This window comes from Calidris pugnax, unplaced genomic scaffold (assembly GCF_001431845.1).
Source record: "Calidris pugnax isolate Ruff unplaced genomic scaffold, ASM143184v1 scaffold76, whole genome shotgun sequence".
Classification (NCBI taxonomy): domain Eukaryota; kingdom Metazoa; phylum Chordata; class Aves; order Charadriiformes; family Scolopacidae; genus Calidris; species Calidris pugnax.
Window position 1 is genome coordinate 2,185,031 of NW_015090827.1, and position 26,332 is coordinate 2,211,362.

The 26,332-nt window shown below is 39.0% G+C and overlaps 1 protein-coding gene across 1 annotated transcript in view; it reads right to left on the reverse strand.

Annotated features, from left to right (window-relative positions):
• COL28A1 (collagen, type XXVIII, alpha 1) overlaps positions 1-22,599 on the reverse strand; it is a 52,242-nt gene extending 29,643 nt beyond the window's left edge. Inside the window, exons 1-14 of the mRNA XM_014940224.1 lie at positions 22,507-22,599; positions 21,465-21,615; positions 20,346-20,905; positions 18,943-18,963; positions 18,294-18,350; positions 16,829-16,882; positions 16,267-16,308; positions 15,560-15,586; positions 14,432-14,476; positions 12,396-12,440; positions 11,167-11,220; positions 4,309-4,377; positions 2,722-2,790; positions 755-823 (exon numbers count right to left, since the gene is read on the reverse strand). Coding sequence (XP_014795710.1) covers positions 755-823; positions 2,722-2,790; positions 4,309-4,377; positions 11,167-11,220; positions 12,396-12,440; positions 14,432-14,476; positions 15,560-15,586; positions 16,267-16,308; positions 16,829-16,882; positions 18,294-18,350; positions 18,943-18,963; positions 20,346-20,905; positions 21,465-21,582 — 1,230 coding nt within the window. The 5' untranslated portion in view covers positions 21,583-21,615; positions 22,507-22,599. The remainder of the gene's footprint in view (positions 1-754; positions 824-2,721; positions 2,791-4,308; positions 4,378-11,166; positions 11,221-12,395; positions 12,441-14,431; positions 14,477-15,559; positions 15,587-16,266; positions 16,309-16,828; positions 16,883-18,293; positions 18,351-18,942; positions 18,964-20,345; positions 20,906-21,464; positions 21,616-22,506) is intronic.
• Positions 22,600-26,332: the final 3,733 nt, after the last annotated feature.

The window sequence follows — 26,332 nt, forward strand, 5'->3', positions numbered from 1 at the left end:
TACAACTCATAACCTGCTTCATCTACATTCATTGTGTTGTTGGACACAGGACTTCAAAGGGAGAAAATTAAATACTAGGGAGAAGGAAGCTACTTTCTGAAAAATGTGATAATATGTTCAGAACCTGGTGCAAGGACATGACTAACATCTTTCCCATAAAAGGAAGAAAAATCTTCTTTGCTTAGTAGTTCAGGGCTCTTGAGAATCTTGAAGCCACTAAAAAAGAGGGACACATTTTGATGGGAAGCCCAGTTGTGATTTAATCATAAATCTTTGCTTGTTTGTACTTATTTTTAAAAAAAAGGAATGTTCACATATATTAACCTAGCAAGTGCCCTTAATGAGGTAACTGTCCATAGAGACTCATACAACCCCTGCTTTTAGTTTCCCAAAATGGTAAGACAAAATAAAAACAGTTTCTGAGTGTTTTCTTCCAATTCAGAACATAAATAGCAAAGTATTCTTTCAGAAGACAAGTTATCTTATTAATGCTACCAAAATAAGGTATCTTATTAAACACATAAATAGGAGAATAATTAACTTAATACCACTAGAGGGACTGTCCAACTTTTTTGTAATTATCTTGATATAGCTTTGGAACTTGGAGGGACATTCAGAGCATGCAGTGACTCAAAAGAGCAAGATCCATCAGATGACATTTCACACCAGAAGAATGATCAGAGACCTTAAATAACTTAGACAATACTAAAAATTTAGCCCACAATGTTAAAAAGAATCATTTCCATAAAACTACCTTTTGGCCTTGAATGCCCTCTCCTGGTAGACCTTTCTCACCTGGCAGACCATCAGGGCCACGTGGTCCCTGTAAAAAGAAAAATATATATTCAAAATATATATATTCAGACTATATCAGCAACTCCATTTTCTATTGACACTTTGCCTAACTTGCTGGTATAGGTTCTTGCAGCTCCTATAACACTGGTAAGTACCAATCCTTCTGTAACACTTGGCTGAGCTCAGCCAATTAAAATGAAGTGCAGGAACCCTTAATTGGAGGCTTTAGATTACAATAAGCTGATACTGAAATGGTGTGAATTACCTAATTAATGCCTAAAGGCCAAACCCTTAAAACTCAAATGAACACATTTACGACTCTAAAATTTGTTCCCTAGAATTTCATATAATTTCATGATTTTCATAATTAAAATCATTAATTTGAACATAGGGCTTTTTAATACAAAATGGCAGGTTAAACATACAAAATTAGAGAATGCCAATTTTGTTTTAAACAAGTACAGAAATAATTATTTTTGTAATATTTTCTAGTCTTCCACAAAATTCAGCTATCTCACTATTTAAAGCTAATTAAAAGTTTTTAAGGATTATCTTGATTAATAAACCGAAAGTTTCTTCTACATTTTTTGTGAGAAAAATAGTCTTTCACAACCACCAAGAGACTTTCAAAAATATTATTAGAATGAATCTAACACCCATCCACATTCGTGGCTCCTTAATTAACAATCCTCATTGAGATTTTTAATGAAATACACAAGAAAACCATAGATTTTATGCATTTCAGGAAGAAAAAGGAGCCAGCGAGCACTAACTCAGTGTCACAAAAAGCTTGCTCAAGTTCTGCAATTCAGAAGAGAAGACTATAATTAAAAGCATGTAATTTGGGTCTTTGGTCTTGATGTACTCCAAATTTCACACAGGAGTTGAGGAACGTCTCAGCTCTTGGATTTTCACCTTCTTAAAATTTATTTTAGACAATTTTTACAGATTATCCTCCACTCAAGTAGGGGTACAGCTACTTACATACAACTCTGTGTCTTTCTGAAAGCTGGATACTGCAATCCTGCTCATGTGGAACAAGCAAGTTTTTATTTCTCCAGAACTTTTTTGGACGTGGCTTTATTATCCTACTTGGGCAAGCCCCATGCAATTACTGCCATCGTACTGGGCTGGCTGAAATAGCCAAAAACACTTCTGCTGCTGCAGACTGGGTACAAGGTGGTTTATGGAATCGGTACCCAATACAGCTGTTGTCAATCAATTACAGTCATTAAGACTTATTTTATTATATTTTCACTTCCAATGCATATATCACTGACTTACAGGTAATCCTGGTTCACCAATTCCAGGAGGTCCTGGGAATCCAATTTTACCTTCTTGACCTCACAAAAAGCTTGCTCAAGTTCTGCAATTCAGAAGAAAAGGCTATAATTAAAAGCATGTAATGTGGGTCTTTGGTCTCGATGTACTCCTAATTCCACACAGGAGTTGAGGAACATCTCAGCTCTTGGATTTTCACCTTCTTAAAATTTATTTTAGACAATTTTTATAGATTATCCTTCACTCAAGTAGGGGTACAGCTACTTACATACAACTCTGTGTCTTTCTGAAAGCTGGATACTGCAATCCTGCTCATGTGGAACAAGCAAGTTTTTATTTCTCCAGAACTTTTTTGGACGTGGCTTTATTATCCTACTTGGGCAAGCCCCATGCAATTACTGCCATCGTACTGGGCTGGCTGAAATAGCCAAAAACACTTCTGCTGCTGCAGACTGGGTACAAGGTCGTGCAATTACTGCCACGGTACTGGGCTGGCTGAAATACCCAAAAACACTTCTGCTGCTGCAGACTGGGTACAAGGTGGTTTATGGAATCGGTACCCAATACAGCTGTTGTCAATCAATTACAGTCATTAAGACTTATTTTATTATATTTTCACTTCCAATGCATATATCACTGACTTACAGGTAATCCTGGTTCACCAATTCCAGGAGGTCCTGGGAATCCAATTTTACCTTCTTGACCTCGAGCACCCTTGGGAAAAAGAATATCAGAAAGTTTAGTCCTAATTCAACTTGATACTTTCAAAAAGCACAATATTTACATGTAGGTGACTCAGTGATGTCATCAGAAAGGTCTGAAAGTAAATGCTTAACATCTCCTGATGTAAAAAAAGAAAAAAAAGCATGAATAACAATTGAAAAACATTTGAAAGTACCTTTTTATCAACTCTTGGCACACTAGATTGCGTTCCAGCCCCCATGTCAACTGCAAAGGGCTGTTATTGTGGGGGTAACTACTTAAAAGTGCGGGACCTGAGAGATGACAGGGATGAGGGAGGGAAATCAAGCTAAATTTGGTTGTGGTACAACCCAACCATGAAGCAGGAGTGCTCAGGTGTGAGGGATCCTCACCATAGCTTCTATCCAGGCACTCACATTGAAGCCTGCTTCAGCAGAATATGGGATTGCATGGAAAATGCAGGAACTGCATAGTTTCTGCAGCTTTTTATAAGGTGTCATAATCTTCACAGTTCCTCCAGTTTTCTGAGGACTATGTGCTCCAAGGATAAGAGCACAGAGGATTTTTATCTCTCCCCAGAGTTGTACAGAGACTGGGAGTGACATTCCTTCTTCATAAACTGTTTTCCCTTCTGGAATGACCCAGTGTTGTTCCTTTTATAGGGCAAATTACTGGTTTCTGAGATATATAAACCCTCTCTGTGTTCTGGGACCTGCCCCGCTGCACAGAAAACTGGCAGGAGTTTGATGAAGGTATAAATTAGAGCAGTAAAAGCAAAAAAAAAAAAGCGCAGGTATTTTAGACATTGGCACTTGGCTCCAAAAAATAGGGAAAAAAATGGCATAAAGCAATACCAAAGACAGCAGCCAGAAGAATTAGGGTAACATGTACCTCTGCCCAGTTCAGATTTCTTGTTTCAGTCTCAGGTGTAGGTCTGACAAAACTCTCATAAACTAAATAGATACTTTTACAGTTTTCCAAAAGGAGATCTGGCTGGCCAACACAAGCAGGCATTACTTTTCCAAATTACCAAGACTGGATTCCACCTTCTAGTCTTTTGCAATAAAATAAGATGGGAGGAATTAAATGCTGCACGAGGGAGAGAATTTTATAACCTATAAGAATATCTGTTCCCTAGTGAAGAAATACCAAGGCAAATCTGTGACTTGACTGTGTATCGCAGTGGCTGAGATGTATTTCTGTGCCTTGAGATGTGGTTTACTCATTATTGTGAGCATCTGCTAGTGCTTGAAAATGATCTCACATATTTAACCCCCTTTACATGGCATTATTTCTGACTTCTATAATATCAATGGGATCACAATAAAAACTTAAAGCTGCTGGAAAGGCAGGTCTGTTATGTCCATCTAATGCAAATACAAAAAAAAAGTCAATATTGTATCAGTTTTACATTTAGATAATAAGAGTTTGAGTTGGATAGAACAGCAGGTGAGAACTTTTATCCCAAAAATGAAAGCACTTCAGTTAGCCCACAGTTAGGGCTGTTTAACAGGTATTGCTGAGGGTTACCTTGGGTCCGGGCTGTCCAACACCGGGGGGTCCTGGAGGACCATAGGGACCTAGAGGGCCTTGCTCTCCCTAAAGGAAAAAAAAAAAAAAAAGGAAAGAAACTAATAATGCAAATGCAAATGGAACCTCAACCAAATTCTGACAAAGCGTCTTTCCATTGCCTCATTTAGGGCTATGGAAATATGTTTTTAAAGTTAAAAAAACCACCAAAACAAACAAAAAACCCAAACCCGTGTTTAGATTAGGATCAGGGTCAATATCCTGGCCGTACAACTTGCTGGGATAGATAATAATGTTATAAAGCCATTCTTTCTTATCCATCAGGAAAGATCAAAAAATATATTTAGTCTTTGTCATATCTTCGATCCTGACTTTATCCAATAACATCCAATTCCAATAATATGGTGCTTCCTCAGCTTTCTTCTTGCTAGAAAGATGGGCATTTGTAAATGAAACATTGCACTCAAGGGTCTCCGCACAGCAACAACTGCACATCACAACTGGTGCTCCATTTAGCAAAATATGCTTATTTTCTGGGCAGTTATTCGTATTTGGGGTGTTGAAATTTTGTATATACCAAGACATTTTATATGCTGAGTTCTGAAACCTTCCAATGAGATTTTTGCACTGGAGACGTCAAAAAAAAAGAGATCACAGCCAGATATTTCTCCAGAAATCTACCAGTTTTGCAATCTGCTGAAGAATGAAGCTAAGATGCAGAAATATACAGTGAAAGTAAATAAAGAGGTTATCCTTGAAGCTTAATTTCTGATCAGTACGCACTTGGAGTGCTACCACTGCAGCTTTAAACCTAGAATAAAGTGGAACTTGACGCCCAGTCCTAAATTCATTCCAGTACAGGACAATGTGATGATAATTTGAAGAGGAGCTATGAAATTTACTGTGCCAAAACACAGAATTTAGCAAAGAAGTTTTCTGTATTCCTAGGCAGACTTTATTGTTTGGGTTTCCTAATATTTTCATGAAGGCTTTGGACCAAAGTCACAACTGGGACGATGTGTATCCAGACTTCTGTAAATGATACAGTTTTCACTGCCATAAAGCCCATTAGAAATTGATCCTTTTAGTTCATAGCTGTTTTTTCCTCCTGTGTTTTTTTGAAGCTGATCAAATAACAACAACCACACACAAAAAATCCTCAAATGGCCCATCTAGACTTCCAGTTCCTCCATGGGATTAATTTGGCATTGAACAAACTGTCCTTTCAAAATCAGCTGATCAAAAATAATTTTTATTGTTTCCCATCAGCAGGAAATTTAAGGAATGCCAAAAATAATACAGCCAAAGCTTGTACTTGTCTCCACTTTAGTTCTCTTTACAAACTCCCTGTTTGAGTACTGTTGTCCTTTAAGCCAACAGTTAGCTGAATTTCAGGGTTTTTTGAGCTGATTCTGTTTAGACAAGAAGCAGGAAAAGTATGTTTTATACTCATTGTAGATTGCCCAGAGAAGCTGTGGCTGCCCCATCCCTGGAGGGGTTCAAGGCCAGGCTGGATGGGGCTTGGAGCAACCTGCTCTGGTGGGAGGTGTCCCTGCCCAGGGCAGGGGGTGGAACTGGATGGGCTTTAAGGTCCCTTCCAACCCAAACCATTCTATGATTCTTGCAAAGCTGGTCAAGATGCACAAAACATGGGTTGTGGAAGAATGTTAAGCCAAGCCCACCAGCCTGGTGCCTAAGAAACTTTGCCTTTCAGCCTATAGACTCCCTTAGCTCACCACCAACAGCTCTCCACTTCATCAGCAGCACTAACACATCCAGTTCCATTAAATTCCAGGGCCTGGGGACAGTCTGGTGAGGGATGGACTTCCCCACTTCAAGAGTTGCCCCAGTGAGAAAGGAATTGGCACAGGATGCCATAAGGCCAGACAGAGTGCTGAAAATTAGCTGTTCAAACTCAGTCCTCATTTCTTTCACGGAGAAGGCAGCCTGGGATCCCTGTTCTGTGTGCCCCAGAGTGCAAAAGTTGAAAATATGTTAAAAACCCCCACTATTCAGCAGCACCACTATGTGTGATTAGGCTACGCTGGGCACAGCAAATGCCACGAAGCACGTTGGCTCCATGTGTCAAAACTGCAATGGTGTAGGAACTTGTTCCATGCTGCAAAATGACATTTGATAAACACAGGCTCATCTCTCAGCTGAAACAACAAACCAACCCCCTTTTGTTGTGTTTGGAAAGTGTTTTCCAATTTTTTTGTGGTGCAGTCCCAACGGACGTGGTGTTTTGTGTCTATTTCTGAGGGCCCCCAGCAGAACTTCCCAAGGAAGGCGACTCCAAGGGATGCTTCCTCTCACAAATCATCTGCTCCTTCTCAAGTTGACCCACGTGCTAGAGCTCTGCCGATACGCACAATGCCTTCAACGCACATGGGAGTCCCACTGAAGTTAATGTTTTTCCAAAAGCTCTTATTTTAAACCACGATAAAAACATCTCTCAGTTTTCTTTCCAGAAAGAAAGTGTCATGTAACCTGCCTGACAGCAGCTGGACCAGGGGTAGGGACTGGTGGAAAACAGCCCTTACGATAAAAATCAGGGAGGGTGGCATGAAAATTTTGTTGTGTTGAACACTCACTCACACTGATGGCAGAAGATGCCTGAGTGTTAATGGAGAAAGAAGCCAGAGAACAGGCAACAGCTGGAAACTTCAACTATTCAATCTATTTTAAAGACTGTGTATTTTAAACTTCACATGGCTATTAGCATGCTTGGCTTTCATCTTCTATGGTCTTGGTGCTACAGGTTATGTGGAATTCATGAAACCCTTGAGGTGCTGGCAATCATACCATTATCTCTACACGTAGAAGGCAAAGTCCGCTTTTCAAAGCAGCTTCTTTGCAATTATTATCTTTGTCTAACACTCTGCTCAAATCCTTTTTTCCCTCCCTATTGGGATTTTCCTTCAGGTGGCATGTAATATTGGCTAGAGCAATGGGAAGGGAAATTACACTTGGTCTGAGCTTAGTATTTTTATATATTAAAACTGCACCAGTTTGAGCTTGCAACATACTTTACAGTCTGCCAACCCCACCCTCCCAAACAGTTTATTCTGTAGTGTCTATATAAATAATTTCTTTAAGAAAGCACCTACATACTGCAAAGAACACAAAGGCTCTGTATTTTGGAGAATGACTAAGCCAAAGTAAAAAATAATCTTTCAAATACATAGATTTTATCTTTAAAGGAAACATTGGCAACAACAATGGAAGTAGATACAGGTATTTTAACAAATATTATTGATATTCTGTATTTCTCAGCTAGCTGAGGTACCTAGGAATTGCACTTCTTTACAGGGAAATTGGATTTTTCACTCTCCTGGGAAAGATGTAACTGGCCACATAAGTAAGGAAAGAATTTCTGTCATCAGAGAAGCAGCAGCATCCCTTAGCAGTTCATTCTAGGACACATTTTCAGGGAAATATGCAATGACGGATTTTTCACAGGATTATCCCAAGATGGTTTTTATGGGAATAACTGCTTTGAATACCCACATTCAAACTTAACTCTTTCCTTAAAAGTTTGAATGCACATCTGTTTGTACAACTTCAGACTCTAATTCAGAATCTTTCTGTACATATGAAATTTTTCAGAGGCTCTTACTCCAGCAGTGGCTTTGAAGAATGTGTTGTTTTCAGTCTTTCCATGAATAAATCATGGTTTCTAGAAATGTGTACTTTATTTCTAGTAACTGGTCTAAGAGTTTAAACAAACCAACCCGATGCCACTTCTGAGATGACAACCACAAGTACTCCCTGCTCATCACTGCTGTACGACACAGGCCATGCCCAGTTGCTGAGTTTATGCCCCAATTTTCCAACCTGTAACCATAGCATTATGTTTGTTAATTGTCCACTGAGATTTGCGAATAGTCACTATTATGCCCCTCTCTAATGAACACGTTTTCAAAATTTCCTTGAATATAAACAGTCCTACAGAACTTTACTGGGGAGATGAGCTAACATGTATTTTTATTTTTACAGAAGCGGAATTCAAATTTGTCATTTTAAATTCCTCAGCCTCTTTATGGAAAAGATATGTATACATGGTAATAATGCTATTTAGGTGGTTTTGAGATGTTACAGCTTTGCAGAAATGCAGACAGAGAAAATTTTTTTTAAAGTTTGCTTAATAGCAAAACCTTGTCTTAGTAAAAGCCACGCTGAGCTGCATTCTGTACAGGGTATAGGTTGCTCCCCATATTCATACATGACTCGAACAGAGGGTGAAAGTGAAGTGACAAAGTTTGCTTGTATATTAAAGAGGTTATTAAAGATAAGGGCTTATTGCGACGTACATCAGGAAGACTTTAAGAGGTCAGGATGTGATTCAGCTCCATACGATCACTCCTAAACTTAGGGGTCTACATGGAACCAGGCTGGTTGAGCTCCTGCCAGCCAGTAGTTAGTGGAAAGCTGGTCAATTCAGGCAGTGGCACTTTTGAGAGAGATTAAACTCATTACTGGCAATATGACAAGGAAAGATCATGAAAAGATACAGGAGCAGAGTTCTGAGCAGACAGTCAGACTTCACACTGACAGATGAGCCAGCAGCTTAAGAGAGAATAACAAAATGCATACGGATAACAGAAGTAGTAAGGTATGAAAAGTTCTTTTAAGTGCTTTCTTGGAAATGTTTCTGGACTCCACGCTGCCTTGCTTCAGACAAGTCAAAATAAATTAGTCAAGGTTGCAATGCCACCAACCCTCTCCTGCTGGTGGCTGCCAGAGGCAGCAGCACCCAGAGAGCACCCAGATGACACTGAGTGATCTGTAGACTTCACAAATGAGAACCTAAACCATCTGTAGGCTCAGCTTGATCTGGAGTTTATATTTGGAGGAACTGAATCTCCCCTTTCAAACCTCAACACGGCCCACTAACAGTGCACGACAGTGTCCAGCGGCGGTGTTCTGCCTTGTGTCACATTGATGCTAATGGCATTTAACTGCCTTTAGCTCTGCTACACCAGGGTGAAGTCACTAGTTCAGCTCAAAAAGCAGAAAGTATTAAGCACGGAAAGGCCACGGATATAAGGAACTGCACTAAGAATAGACTTATTTATTTTATCCAAGGCTGTTATAAATAACCGCCACTTCTCAGAGATATTGTATTATGTGTCATGAAAACTAATTTTAAAAGAGCAACTGAATAATCTTTTGTAAGGACAAAAGATATTGGAAAGACTGCTATGTGTCTGAACCAAAAAAGACCTTGACCTTTACTCACTGAATGGGTGTTTATTAAGCTGTAAACAACCACTGATTATCTGTACCGATCATTAACAAATTTTTCACTCGTCTCAAACGAGCTCCAAAATGCCAGAAGTTGGTTTTGGCGCTAGGTGTGGGCAAGACAGAACCTCTAAACATGCATATAGTTCTGTTATAGTCTTTAATTAGTGTATTAATTAAAATTGCCTGGCAATACTGTTTTTATGATAGATGTCTGAGTCTGGAAAAACCTCAGCTATAGACTTTAAACAGTAGGTTGCAGAGTTGGAAGCTGAAAAAGGAGGGAACTTTCTTTCTTATTCCTACTGAAAATCTGCAGCTAAAGTATAACAGGAGACCATGAATATTATATCCAGGTAGATGAATTCTAGAGAGAGTTGCATGTATTTTACAGACATGAAAGTGCGTGAAGAGACTGACAGGAGGACAAATGAAATTCAACAAACAGGGTTTAGTGTATAATAAAAGTATTTGGTAGTACTATCTTGGACTCATCAGTGTGAAATGACAGATAAAAAAATGACTGTCATTTGCTGTGCTGAAGTTAAAGAGAGGCATGACTTTTCCACCACATGTATGAATAGCTTCTTTCAGACCCATCATCCTCTTTCTTTCTCCAATTCTGAAATATTCCGTAGCAGCTTTCCTAATCAAGCATTTTGTTGAGAAGATGAAGAAACATGAAGTATGAAAAAGCATTTGTCAGGAAGAGGAAAACCATGATAGATGCCAGTATTCCAAACTTTCTACCATAAACATTTCCCATATCTAAATTTAATTCTGTGAATCTTCAAATGATATTGTTGCCTAAGAAACAAAACATGAGTGCTTAAATATTGCATCTCTGGCAAATTACTTCGTATGAATTTAGTTGCCTTGTATAACTCAGATATATCATTGTATTAACCAGACTATCAATAATCCTGTGGTAGAAAGTCTTTGTCATTAGATCCCACATTTTCAAATCGATACATGAAATATCTTTCTGTACCCAACAATGATGTTCACAGCTGTCCCACAGGCGAGACAATTTGTCCATATAAAGCAATTTCCCAAAGACTTGCAAACCAGACACTTTATCCAACTGGTCTTCTTGATAAACTGTAGTCAATAACTCTAAACAATCTATTTTAAACATAACTAAGGCATTAATCATCATCAAATCTTACACCTCTACCAATTTCAAAGTTGTCTTGCGTTTTTACAGTATACAAGCAATTAAAACTGACTTTTAAAACTCAACCTAAAGATTTTATAACCACCATCTAGAATTACTTCAAAACTGTAAACACAAAGCATTTTAGTCCCAAATATTCTAGAAAAAACTTCCTGAGTGTTGGCAGAAGACTTTGATAGCACCCTATTGTGGCCCTATAAAGTGCTCTCCTGAGCTCAGACACCCAGATGGAGAAGTGGCTCTACGCGCCGATGACGCAGTTTTTACAAGGTGACAACGCTACGGTGCACCAAGTAGATGTACATCATTGCTGTGTGAAGGGTACCACTAAAAACAAAACCACTGAGGAAAAAGGATAGTAGAGGAGAACACAGAGTTCCTGCATCTTCTCTCCCTTTATAAATAACACCTACACATCTACAGCTACATCTTACCTTGCTTCCTTGAATACCTTTTGGGCCTGGCTCCCCTGGAGGTCCACTGATACCCTAGACAAAAGTCAAAGTATAGAATGAGTTGCCATATGAAGAGACATGAAGAGCCAGTTTCTTTGGAACTTGTCCCCAGGGGGTACAGTAAAATGTAGCCCAATGCTAAGCTCTAAGGGACAGAAGTAGGGGGCCTACGGGGGAGATGGGGAGGGACTCTATCAGGGAATGTAGTGATAGGGCAAGGGGTAATGGTTTAAACTGAAAAAGGGGAGATTTAGATACTAGAAAGAAATTCTTCACTGTGAGGGTGGTGAGACCCTGGCTCAGGTTGCCCAGAGAAGCCGTGGCTGCCCCATCCCTGGAGGGGCCAAAACCAGGCTGGATGGGGCTTTGAGCAACCTGGTCTGGTAGGAGGTGACCCTGCCCAGGGCAGGTGGTTGGAACTTGATGATCTTGAAGGTCTTTTCCAACTCTAACCGTTCTATGATTCTGTAAGCGCCCTGTTGAATATGGTTAATATTCAACAACCAGCACTGGCAGAGAGGGTATCTTACTACTCCATGTGAATGGCATCTCTTTTATCCAAAGTTTTCCATTCCCTTCTCCTCCTGCTCCTGAATTTGCCTTATTTTCATATTCTCTCTTTTGCCCAAGCAAATAAACTAAGCTGTCACACCCTATTTAGCTCCGTTTGTAAGAAATCCCTTCCCCTACATCCCCCTCTGACGATGAGTTGAGAATAATTTTCATTCCCTGACATTATTACAACCACTGTGTCCCCACACACAAAGAAATTAACAGCTCCTTGGTGTCTCATGAATTTTTTTAAGTGACTGGAGAAAATAATAAATCTTGAGCTATCAAAAGAATAATAGAACAAAATTCCAGTTTATCTTAGTACAAGTTCTGGGTCAAATACTGATAATTTTATGCTTATAAAAAGACACAAACTGGTCCAAATCTAAATGTATTGGTTTCATCACTGACACAAAAATGTGCTTGGAGTGTGTTCATTCCCTAAAGTACAGGAAACACATGACTTTCCCCAAAGAAACAAAAATAATCCCTTTCAGCTACCATCATTCATGGTTATAGTAAATTCTTCAAAATCCTCTCTTGGTGCCCTACGCACCAAACACACTGCTCTCCACAGAGTTGACAGGTTGTACGTAGAAGAAACTTACAGAATATAATGTGCTTTCTTTTAATTTGGGAGCCTTTAGTTCCCTTACCTGAGGTCCTCGAGGTCCCCTGGGGCCAAAAGGACCTTCCAAACCCTGAGGAAAAATAAGATTCAATTATCAGATTAATAGAAAATTTCTTTAAGGAATTGAAAACCACAGTGTACGTGTTTCATGTCTCTGTTCAAGCATTTTCATGGAAGTTTATTCTCTCTCCAGAGTCCGCTGTCCTCACCCTGCATTCAGTAATTGCCTGTTACATTCCACCATCCATATTTGGTCAAAATACTTTTTCATACACACCAAACATCGTGGATGGCTACTTAAAATCTTAGCTATTTGATTAACTAGTTGATATTTTCTATAGGTCTTTAAGTTCAATTCCTAGAGGTATATTGGATACAGAATTCTTAAAAAAATGCTGCAGTGCTTATACCAGAACAACTTCAGGTAACTGTCTCACCAACTCCAACTGCTGATCAGTAGCATGGCAGAATCACACTAACAGTTTGCAAAAAAACCTGACATTTAAAAATGCATCCAAAGGAAGTAAAATTTATTTTTATTCCATTAGCTGTCATTTCTCCATTCAATGAGTTTTGCTCTATCCGGCAGAATCACGCTAACAGTTTGCAAAAAAACCCTGACATTCAAAAATGCATCCAAAGAAAGCAAAATTTATTTTTATTCCATTAGCTGACATTTCTCCATTCAATGAGTTTTGCTCTATCTTCTGCATTTGTTAACGTGAAGCTGGGAATTCTGGAAGTGACTGCAATTTTCATTTGTTCACTAAATTCTAGTAGTCCATAATCCATTATAATCTCTGAGTCTTTGCAGATGCCAAACTTTTTTTTTTTTTCCATCACTGTCCTCAACAGAAACGAAACAAGCAAGTTTCCGGCAATCCCAGCATATGTTTTCTACATCCCGAGCTCTTGGCTGCTTTGATAACGTTCTTTGCCAGGTTCTGAACAGCTTCCTTTTTGGGATGTTTTCTACATCCCAAACGTTCTTTGCCAGGTTCTGAACAGCTTCCTTTTATCTTAGTAGACATTTCACATAACCTTGTGCTATTTCTCACATATTGCCTGGATAAAGAAGTTATGGTCTTTCTTTATTCCTCTGAGAGATGCATCTCCTTCTCCTTTTCACTGATATTTCAGGCTTTTGTGACTCACTTACTGCCATTTTGAACCCCAGGATCCCACAAGATATTCTCAGCCTTTAGGTTATTATAGTATAATGCTCTTTTTTCTGGTGCTTTGAGTATTTCCTAATCCCTACCTGAAATCCATCATCAAATACCAGCTTCCAGGAACCACAACATTTTTAAGCTGATCTTTGATAAAGGTTCTTAAAACTGGATGTTAAAACCGAAGATGTTAAAACTGATGTTAAAACTGAAGAAATGTGCTTTAATAGAACTATCACTTGGAATCTAGTTGGTAGCACTTAAACACTCTATAAATCAGTGGTTTGGAGTACTCATACAAACCTGCTTACATGAACTCAAGATACATGATTATCTCGCTCAGGAGTACCTTATCCTTCCATCTTTCAGAGTGTAAAAACCAGGTTAAAATCTATATTTTTATAGATATATAAAATATATATCACTTCTGCGCTTCAGGTTAAAAGAAGAGGAGGACTAGACAGAGGTGTGTATCAGCACAGATGGGCTGGTGGACCTCAAAGTTGTTCAGGTTGTGTAACAACCTGCTCCTATCGGAATATAAGGTTATACACTTCAATTAAAATTAAAGTTTTAGGGAAAAAAAAATCTTTTGAAATCTGAAACATGCTCACAGTGCTTTGTAAGCAGGGCTCAGCATTGGCCAGGACAGCTTGTGTTTTAGGTAAGGGGCTACATTTCTTCTGTAAAATGGAATAAAAGAATATGGTGAACTGTGTGTTGAGCTTCTACGAATCATATTTTGACTATGAATGTATCTCTACTACCAGGGCATTATAAGATTTTCCAAATCTACAATAATCTTTACAAGCTATGTTTACGAATATTATTTCTACCGGATTTTCTAGTATCTTCATCAACTTGAAACAGTTAAAATAAAAATGATACTTACTCTTTCCCCTTTTATTCCTGGGGATCCACATTCGCCTCTTTCCCCCTTTATAAGAAATGAAAAGGTTAATGGCTAAACAAGATGCTTTGATTGCACTAAATGCATGACAGACTGTGCAAGGAGTTCAGTGGCACAAGAGCCTTAGTGGATTCTGAGGAGCTGAGGATGGCATCATTAGAGAGGGTCTGCAGCAGATACGGTCTGCTCCACTCAAAATAGAGACCTTTTCTCTCTGAGAACGCCTACAAAATTTCCAATCTACACCATAAGAGGACAATACATTTAATATCTAGTAAGTTTGGCTGTATTTTTCCACCTCGCTGCACTGCCTCCAGAGATCCTCTCTCTATTCTGATTCCATTACTGCGATGTCTGGGATTTTCCTGAGCAACAATCGTGAGATTGTACAAATGGAATGATGAGAATTACTAATGCGTTCCACTGACGATTTAACATATCAATAGACATACGAAAAGTAGACCTATGACTCTACTTTTCCCATTTCCATGAAATGTTTCCATTTTTCTAATGAATTCAGAGAGAAACTGCTTTTATTTACGATGTGTCCAAACCAAGCCCAATGAAAATGGGATTATCTGGTTCTGCTCTGTTTATGATGGTCCACTTTGCAATGCTACATTTCCACTCTAGAAACTTGCAAGTCATTGAAGTGTATAATTTTTTTCAGCTTCTTGGAGAGCCTATCTTGAGATTTTTATTTTTTTTTAATCGGGCATTAGCCCTGACAAGTTATGATTAGCTTAAAAGTAAACTTCCTTGTGGTAAGTCTTTTGAAAGCTAATGATTGCCACATCCATTTCTGTTTCTAGTAAACAATTTTACATTCTTTCTACTTAACCTCTTACTCAACCCTCAACTTTCTTTTTCCTTTTTATTTTTTTGACATTTTTCTTTTTATTTTTAGATTACATTTTCTGATTATGATTATTTTTTAATTACAACAAGCCAGTCTGCAAGCATTTACATAAACAATGAATTTACTTCTAGGGATGGCCTCAGGAGCTCTCATGACAAAAAGACAACGGGCTCTTCTTTCCATTCTTGCACATACAATGTCAGCAAGTGACACTCCATTTTCAGACTACTTCTGTTCCTTAAAAATCTTACCTTGTCTCCCTTGTAGCCAGGAGCTCCCTGTTTGAAAATTAAAAAAATAGAAGAGAAAAAATCATAAAAGAGAAAGTGTAACATACTGCTAATTTAAGTAGGAAAAAAAACAGTAAAGGATTATATTTCAGAAGTTTAGCTATTCACAACAATAAAATATCCCACTGGAATCATTTAACACATAATTCTCTGCAAATTTAGATGTGTATGTTTTTCTCATAACATTGAATGTAAATAGACCACTCAGTTTGCCAGCCTCTTAGCACACATACACTGTCACCTAAATGGCACTTTTAAACCAAATTGACTTTATACACGGAGAAGTGTTAATCTTCCTACTGCAAATCAAACAAGAATTCAAGCTGAGAAATATCAGATGTCAGAAGTCACTGGAGAACTATCTAAATGTTTTCAGTGATGACATTTTCAGTTCTAACTTTAGGCTAAGTCTAATGCAAGTCAATACAAAATCACACAGCTTCAAAAATGCCTTTTGCCACTAGCGTCCCATCTCTACACTTAAGCACATGGTTAGACTCTTTTTCTCAGTGTAGATGAACCAGAACCTAAACCAGAGCTTATTTTAGCTGCTCTGAAGAATTGAATAAAGTAGATGGGAAATGGAAAACACACTTTGAGTTCAGTGAAACTAAAGTGTGAATCAGTATCTGGAAGAGAATCTGAAAACTACTGTAGCAGTCACGTACCTCTTCACCTTTTTCTCCAGCATCTCCTTTTTGAGCATCGCCCTATTGGAAGCAAAGGAATAGTGCTGAAATAGGTATTTTTATTTATCTGTGTTACACTAACACCAAGAGCACTGTTTCAGGAGTAGAAGTTGCCTGCCCCATTTATGAACATACTATAAACACACTTCTTCCTCCATCAAGGACATACAATTCCTGAACATTAATGTAGAAAACTCAACTACTGTTATTAGACGACTGAAATCACAGTCATCAGAGCAGGTTGCTCTGCTCAAGAGACTTCTCAACTGGCAGAAAGCTCTGTGAGGCTTAGAAAGCCCTCAGCTAGATTCAGAGACCTCTGCTGTTGGGGAAAAACTGGAACAATAACCAGTATTAACTTGATAGCACTTTAGTTTCAATTATTTCTCTTTCACTTCTAAAGCAGCTAACTATAAACCTCTCATAACTAAAGTCAGTCTTTCGGATGATACTTTAACATACTTTTCCTCTGCTATACTCACTTCTATGGTTTGAATAAAGCTAGGTAGAAATCTGCTTTATTTTTTGAAATTCACTTTACCTTGTTTCCTTTGGGTCCTGGCTCACCTCTTTCCCCTCTGCTACCAGCACTTCCCTGGAACAAAGCCGCAAAATTTTATTACCGTTGCAAGGATAAAATTCTGCAATTTGTCTCATGACCCACAATGATTCAGGTATGGCATGTGTGATACTACTTTCACTGAGCTAAAAAAAAAGGGTAAAAATCTGTGATTTTTTTTTAATCAATATTCAATGATAAATACATTTTCTACAGAATACTTGAAAATCACGGTGTCACAGAAAACACACACAGCTCCCCCTCTCCATTTTTCAGAGTTACCCACTACTACCTGATCTTCTGTGTTTAAAAAAAAACCGTGCACAGAACAGCTTAATGTCAATATTCAGCAGCCCCCAAATAAAAAGAAATTCCTACACCATTATTCCTGTTTGGAGGATCATGAAGGTGGGGACTAGAAAGCTTGGTGTATAAGTGTATATGTCAAAAAATACATATATAACCAGTTACATCTAATCATTTTGGATGAAATAACTTGAAAAATTCTTGGATCTTAAATTTTAAATTGGAATACAAAAATACAAAAGGGATCAAAGTGGTCACACACTTCACAGGAGCCAAGAAACAGTTACATGTTGAAGCCTCACAAGAGAAAAGGGAGCGTTGGAGGCAGAGTTTTAGACCTTTCTTCATCTATTCCATCACCCTCAGCCTTTGAACCTCTGTCCCTTACACAAAGAAGCTACTGGTGGAAGCAAACTTTTGTCTAATGGATCTTTCCATCCCTGTTGCAAGATTCATGAAAAACGTTTTTATTTGAGCTTTGGTGTCATGTACCTATTTATCCATGGAGTTTTATTACCCAATAATAAGAACACATTTCCAACACAGTATGTGATTATGGATAGATTTTCTCCTGAGCTCTTTTAACAGTGGCCTTTCACAGTGATACTCTATGATACATGATTTCTTTCTGCAGTACATTGACAGCTCATGTCTTGCTTTTTACAGACATAGTAACCAATTAAAATCCCATGCAACATTGATCTTGATTAAAACTCAAGTTCTGGAGGCTTTTCATATGAATGGATACTTACAGAGTCACCTTTGTCTCCTTTCAAGAGAAGCTGCTGGTGGAAGTAAACTTTTGTCTAATGGATCTTTCCATCCCTGTTGCAAGATTCATGAAAAACGTTTTTATTTGAGCTTTGGTGTCATGTACCTATTTATCCATGGAGTTTTATTACCCAATAATAAGAACACATTTCCAACACAGTATGTGATTATGGATAGATTTTCTCCTGAGCTCTTTTAACAGTGGCCTTTCACAGTGATACTCTATGATACATGATTTCTTTCTGCAGTACATTGCACAGCTCATGTCTTGCTTTTTACAGACATAGTAACCAATTAAAATACCATGCAACATTGATCTCAATGATTATAACTCAAATTCTGGAGGCTTTTCATATGAACGGATACTTACAGAGTCACCTTTGTCTCCTTTTACTCCCTTTTCACACACACAGTTCTTCCGCATACACTGAAAGGTTAATAGAAACATTAAGGAGAACTTTTTTCAAATGTATTATTTCAAATACATTCATCATTATTTCAAATAAAAGTGGAATAACAGGAAAGAAATTATGTTCTAATATATATATTTCTTATACAATCAACATTACACTTCTCTATAGAGCAATCAAAATCAGTTGCTTGATTTATGTATAACACAAACAAATAACTATGTTACTACTGTAATTACGAATGTTTAAGGTAGCATATACATAGCATATAGTACTATGAAATCTTGCATGATTGTGGGGCAATTTTGACATTGTTTTCTAATGAGATCACTCATGAACTTGCACGTGTTTTATTAGTCCTACTCCATGCTGGTAGGAAGAGTTCTTTATGTCTCACTGTTGCTACTATCCACTGATGCACAGAAGTTGTCCATGAAGGGATGGAAGAAATGGATGAAAGTTAAAATAAAAGCAACCACAGTTGGAAACTTTAGTCAGGGGAGGAAGGTTGATTAACCCTGCAGTATTGTTGCATCACAGAAGCAGCAGGTATCAGGAGATCCAGTATGAGTAAGAGTAATCAAAACACACACAACTCAAAAATCCTACCTGTTTCTGAAGCAAGGCTTCCTGAAAAGAAAAGAAAAAAAGAAAATTACTTTCATATAGATTCAATTTAACAGAGTACTCATTTAGCCATTTCCTTTCTCAAGTTTACAGAATTTCCAAGGTGAACGGTAAAGAATGTGAATGCCTTCATCCTTCCTCCCTTCCTCCCAGTGGCAAGAACCAGCCTGTGGAACTATTCGTATGAAAAAGGGTTCTCAGGGAGGAGTAGAGGGTTGCTTCATGTGACCCATAATGATCAGAGAACAAATGAGATGTAACAAGACAAATATATAGACAATATTAAGGAACAAGGAGGATATGAAAGGCTTCCTAATGAAAGGCTTATATGATATCTAAGGGAAGGGTCGGTGATTTTATCAGCCTTATCCAGTGGAGCTAAGCTGCTATTGTTGAGGCACCCAGCTCCTTCAAGAACGATTGGGAGGAAGAAGCTTCCTCTGTCCTGACTCCTCAAGTGGCAGAGACACGCACTGCAAAACCATTCCTACTCCCTAATTAAAGCTATTGTGTTTTCTAAGAACTATTTTTCTCCAAATTGTCTTAATTTCTTATTTGCTAAGTCTTGTCTTAAAAAATATTGTCTAGGATTTTAAATCCCAAACGCTTCCTAGGCCACTCCAACGCTTCACACATTGTTGCTCAGAAGAGAGAAAGGTGAAGTCCAGCTGACACCTCTATCGCAGCAACACTTTTGTCTACTCGAAAGTAAGAAATGAATTCATTACTATTCCTTCCCTTTTCTTATGTGTGCCTTATGTTGCACTAGAAGGGGAGATATCCACGCGCCCTGAATTAAGAACTATAGTGGAAGATTTACACTACTTTAGAAACCTGATCCCAAAAATATCTGTTGGCTTCAGCAGACTTTCTTGAAGTTAATCCTCAAGCCCATAGTTACTGTTCTTCTCTGCTACCAACGCTGGAGTCCAACTTGTGCAGATGCCCTACACGGTCTTTACAAACCTCCCGAACTTCCAAACCTGAGGCCAAACCTCTGCCCTGCCTTCAGGACTCACCTATTGAAGTGAGATGAAATTTCCTGGGGACAGATGGGTGACAAGATTAACATCAGTGTTACATATCCACGCGCCCTGAATTAAGAACTATAGTGGAAGATTTACACTACTTTAGAAACCTGATCCCAAAAATATCTGTTGGCTTCAGCAGACTTTCTTGAAGTTAATCCTCAAGCCCATAGTTACTGTTCTTCTCTGCTACCAACGCTGGAGTCCAACTTGTGCAGATGCCCTACACGGTCTTTACAAACCTCCTGAACTTCCAAACCTGAGGCCAAACCTCTGCCCTGCCTTCAGGGCTCACCTATTGAAGTGAGATGAGTGACAAGCTAGATGGGTGACAAGATTAACATCAGTGTTACTCACCAATTCCAATGCTACATCAACAATCAGGTTCTGATCATCCAGGCACAAGACGCGTTTAGAAGATGAATCACCAGATATCATCCGCAGCTTTTCGTCTTGGACTTTCTTCTTAGTAAGGCCAATAGTAAAAAAATGTATGCCGAGACTCCTGGCTGCTGTGGCTATACCCTGGACATGAGGGCTGTTGGGATGATCCACACCATCCGTCATCAAAAAAATCACTTTCACGCTTCTCTTACGACCTTCTGTTTTAAACAGCTGAGTGGCGTTGGAAAGCGCGTAGTAGGAGTAGGTGCCGTGGCCAATAAAGCCCAGAGACATGATTTTCTCTTTAAAATTCTGCAGGTTTTTCCAGGCTGTGAAGGGCTGGTCAATTCTGACTGTGCTGCTGAACTGCATACTCGCTAGTCTGACATTATACTTCTGAGACTTAACTGGCTTCATCTGGAAAATGCTTTCACTTAAATTTTGAACAAAATTCTTCTGTAAGTCAAACAACTGATTTTTGGCACTTTCTGAGCTGTCCAAGATAAACAGTGTATCAATGAGACACGTATCACCTGTAACAGAACAAGAGTTAAACCCATGAATGATGGGCACTCCTGCACAGCAGATTTCAGACACTTCTCTGCGACAACTCCACTCCTCAAAGCATTTCCCCGAGGATTCCTCCACCTTCCCAGTAAAAATTCTAAGGATAAATTTCACTCTAAATGCCAAGAAATTCTACGTAAGTCAAGGAAATAAATTTAAGGTACTTTAATTCAATTCATACCAGTATTGAATACAGTCTATAGATAAAAAAATTCAAATTAGGGTCTTGATGGGATTGTTTTAGCATTTTAGTTGGTTTTGTATATAAAATTTTCCACATGCAATTGCAAAGAAAAAACTGGGCTCCTTATCTTTTATTTTAAAAGAGATATGGGTGTCAGTGAAAACTATATACCAAACTGGAGTCCACAAGCAAGAAAATATCACCATAGCATTTTCCAGGCCTGATAAAACAAATCACATCTTATAAATGCATATATACATTGTTGATTTCTAGCTAATTATCCTGAAATATGCAGAGATGTACAACATGGTCAATCAGAAATGTTAAGAAAATGGTTTTACCTTCATCATTTTGCACAAGGGAGTAAGAATTTCTGCCTTTCTTTCTGTTTTGCCCAAGTACCATCTGGTTTGTTGTCACAGCCAGAAGTAAAAAGCAAAAGAAAATATTTTTCCACATATTGACTTTGAGCCCAAATTAGGCTTTTCCTTCCTGTTAAAAGTAAAAAAAACACCTGTTGATATTTCATTAAGAGATGCAAATAAATAAATAAATACAGGTACTTTACATACAGAATACACACCTGTGGGAAGCACAATTCTAGAGACAACGTATAAAAAAAAGATTATAAAAAGTCAATGGGCAGGTGATTTAAGCACAGCAGCAGTTACAATCCCAACTGCAGCTCATGTTTATTAGACACTGTTTTATTAGAGAAGAAATAAGGGTAGAACACAGAGCTCCCTTTGCTTTCTTAAAAAAATCCAGTGCTATCTTTAGCTTTCACTTGAACATAAAGAAGGGCAAAAGAAATTATTACCAATGCAAATTGCTATTAACATACTTTGCTATTAAACTAATTATATTAAATTAGCAGAAATAGTCTAGAAGACAAAGACCATGGTTGTTTCTAGTAATCCCTAATTGTTAGGAATAAACAAAGACCTGAGTGTTTTGGGATGCAGATGTATTACCTAGGTCTGGAGCATCAGTATGAACAACTTATTCTAAGAAACAATGGCTTAGTAATGAAATTCAATACATGAATGTATTATTAACATTACATGGCTGTAACAGAATGTGTACCATATTTTCCATAAAGACAATATTCTATTCTAGTCACAACATACACTAATCAAATGAACATTGCAACATTTAAATCAGGGATTCAACATCTTTCTAGAGAAAACTTTTCCCTGTTAAAAGTGATTTACAAAAAATGCCTGTAACTTACAATAATTCATTTTAAATATCATTCATAACAAAGATAAAATATTAAATATCATTCCTGAATCCTATTTTCATCTCCATCAAGCAGTTACATACACAGAAACCATCAGTGCAGCCCTCTAAAAATAGAAAGGAAATAACCAAGTTTCTTACCTTTGAAGGCATTCAAAAAGCAAACTGTGGGTTGAATAAGCTGTCAGAGTAGAACACAGGTCCAGTAGGTCATAAAAGGGAAATATGTTTTGTTTACAAAAATAAAGCAATGTAGAAAACAGGTCCAGTAGGTCATAATGGGAAATATGTTTTGTTTACAAAAATAAAGCAATCTGTAAATAAATAGCCTTCCCACTCCTAAAGGGCTCTATCTTGTGTCTAGATCATTTATGGTCCATTATTGCTGCTTAGTTGGCCAAAGCTTAAATGAAGATTGTCAGGCAGGAAGCCAGGAGACCCAAGCCATTTCATTAAAGGGACAGTGTCAGCCTGGCAGCACGAGGGTTTTCTCATTCTAAATAACTGAACTTTTACATTAAAAACTCCCTTCTAGACAACTTGCATCTTTACCCATCACTTTGCCAGCCACACCTCTTCAGCTTGTCCACGTTAACCTTGCAGATCAGAGGTGTGAGAACCGTACCTTATCATTTGTGGGCTAGAGCTGAATTCTCACCCAGGGATTTGTGAGTCTGCCAGGATCACGAGCACGTCTCAAGGGTGGTCATTGCATTAGCAATTACAATAATAAAAGACAACTTATTAAAAAAAAATAAAAATCCTCAGCTGTTTTTCTCAGAAATTCCTTCTGCTCTTTAAATCCTCTGAATGGTCAGACACAGCCAGGACACATAAAAGGGGGCTGTCATTTAAGTAGCATGCAAATTATATTTGCTCTATCTAATGGCAGAGTCAAATTGTATTGTCATAGAGTTAAGGAAAAAATCAGGGCGAGAGGAAATATGTCAATGGGAAGTGTCATGAGGCATCTTGAGGAAGTTGTGTGCAGATGCCCAGCACAAGGTCAGTGCCCAGGCTTCACATGTGATACTTCTTTCTAAGCTGTTGAGTGTAGCAGTGTTTCAACACTTCTTGAGGGAGTTGTGTGCAGATGCCCAGCAGAAGGTCAGTGCCCAGGCTTCACATGGGATTCTGTGATACTTCTAAGCTGTTGAGTGTAGCAGTGTTTCAATGCCTCTTCTGAACCACATGCTCTGAACCAGATGCTCAGTACATACAGCTCCCAGGACTATTGAATCTGTCTAGAGGCACTCATTACATGACCATACTAAAGCTCTTCTCCACAATGCAAAATCACAGAATCACAGGGGGTTGGAAGGGACCTCTGGAGACCATCTCGTCCAACTCCCTGCCAGAGCAGGGTCACTCAGAGCAGGAACATGTCCAGGTGGGGTTTGAATGTCTCCAGAGAAGGAGACTCCACCACCTCCCTGGGCAGCCTCTGCCAGGGCTCTGCCACCCTCAAAGTGAGGAAGTTCCTCCTCATGTTGAGATGGAACTTCTTATGTTCCAGTTTGTGCCCGTTCCCTCTTGTCCTGTCCCTGGGCACCACTGAAAAAAGACTGGCCCCATCCTCCTGACACCTTCCCTTTAAGTATTTATAGGCGTTGATCAGATTCCCCCTCAGTCTTCTCTTCTCCTGACTAAGAAGCCCCAAGTCCCCCAGCCTTTCCTTGTAATACAAAGTTTTATCTGTAAAACTCATCTTATGTTGCTGTTGAATTTCGAGTTAAAAAGCCTTTAGTTCCTGCATTCATGTTCAGTCACCTCTTCTACTGGAAAGAAATCATGTATCAGCTTTCTTTCCTGGTACGACACCTATTCTCCTTGAATATTTCCTCCCATTCTCGTTACTGGAACTCAAAAATAGTAAAGAAGAAATAGAAAGAAAGAGAGAACTGACAAAGGTAAGAGCCTCTGTACGAAGACAAAGTAAATTATGATTCTGTAGCCTGGAAAGCCACAACCAGATGCAAATGTGATACAGATCTATAGAAGTATGAAAGAAGGTGACTATTCTATAGTACATGAATGTAACATGTCAAAGGACTTACACTGTGGATCAGTTTGGTCGATGATATTAATCAAAAATAACTGCCCTAAATTTACCTTTCCCCCCCATATGCCCTTTCCTCAACAGTCACTGTAAAGAACGATAGATTTTTTTTTCTGGCTAGGAGACAGCGCTGATGGGTGCAATTTGGAGCAAATATTTTAAACAGGTTTTAAAAGCCACTGTTCCTAATACTAAATATATCTTAGGTCAGTGCCATTGCTATTCCTACACTGTGTAAGTAAAGCCATGTTTATACGCCTTTTTAAAATCAGACTGCAATAAATGTATCAAAAGGATCATTTAGTTGCTGAATTCAATTTATGTGAGCTGTGAAGATATTTATGTTATCTAAATCCTGCCCTCTGCTGTATCTATGTGATAATGCATAATGATGGGATTTCATACCGGGTGCCTTCTTCAGCATTTAATCAGGACACAGCTACTACTACTCTTTTTTAGACCCCCAGACTGGGAGCCCCAGTACCTGATGGTTCTGGGCTGTGAGAGAATTCAAATGACAGCTTTTTTGTGTCACTTAGGAACACAGGTAATACTGGCCTTAGAAATGTTCCGCATTAAAGTAAATTATTACTTACAATTGTAGGAAAACAGAGCAAGGATGAAACCAGACTTACTTTACTTTCTGACAGTCCACCTCCTAGAATTCCACACTCACCTTGGTGGCCTTAAAAAAAAAAAAAAAGAAAGAAAGAAAAACCAACCTCAAAAATTTGAATTTAGAATCATTTTTATAAAATGTTTGACTTCACTGACAGCATAAAGCAAAGATAACCACAGTTGTTATGCACAGTGATCACATCATCTGTTGTGCAGCCACTTTGTGGCTACAAAAAATTATCAGTTTGAAAAATATAATTTCTGAAGTGTGGTAGAATGATTAACTATAAAACGTTTACGTCCCAACAGTTCACGTGATCTAGTAACTGTGACACAGAGGTCTCTGAGAAGGTGGTGTTTCTGCTAAGCTTGCCTGGGGCTCGTCATTAGAATGACAGCACTTACTGGTTCAAATGCTGACCTGCTGGAGAGCAGCTCTGAGGAAAAAGACCTGGGAGTCCTGGTGGACAAGAGGATGACCATGAACGAGCAATGTGCCCTGGTGGCGAAGAAGGCCAATGGCATCCTGGGGGGCATCAGGAAGAGTGTGACCCATCTGGAGCACTGGGTAAAGTTCTGGGCTCCCCAGTTCCAGAAGGTCAGGGAATTGCTGGAGAGGGGACAGCAGAGGGCTACAATGACGAGGGGACTAGAACATTTCTCTGGTGAGGAAAGGCTGAGGGACTTGGGGCTTCTTAGGAGAAGAGAAGACTGAGGGGGAAACTGATCAACGCCTATAAATACTGAAAGGGTGGGTGTCAGGAGGATGGGGCCAGTCTTTTTTCAGTGGTGCCCAGGGACAGGACAAGAGGGAACGGGCACAAACTGGAACATGGGAAGTCCCACTTCTTTTCTTTGGTTTAAAGAGTTTGAGCGTTGGAGAATGCTATCACAGCTCTGTAATCCATTACAGGGATTATTCCTTCTTCAAAACGCAAATTCCATATTCTGCCAGAAGATGTTAAATTTTCATTTCCAGCCAGAGGCCCTTCTAACGTCTGTATCTGCCAGACCAGACAGCCCTCCAGTGTCGGGCGTTCCCTCCGTTCGCAGGTCAGTGCTGACAGAACACATCACTGCCATTTTTTTCACACAGAAAATACGTGTGGAAAATACTGATGGAGCTTGGAGCAACCTGCTCTGGCGGGAGATGTCAACCCCCGGGCAGGGGGTGGCCCTGGGGGGGCTTTAAGGTCCCCTCCACCCCCAGCCACTCTGTGACATTAACTCAAACCCCAGCTTTCCAAGGTCACTCTCTCCCGCTCACCAGGTCTCCCCTCACACCGCCCC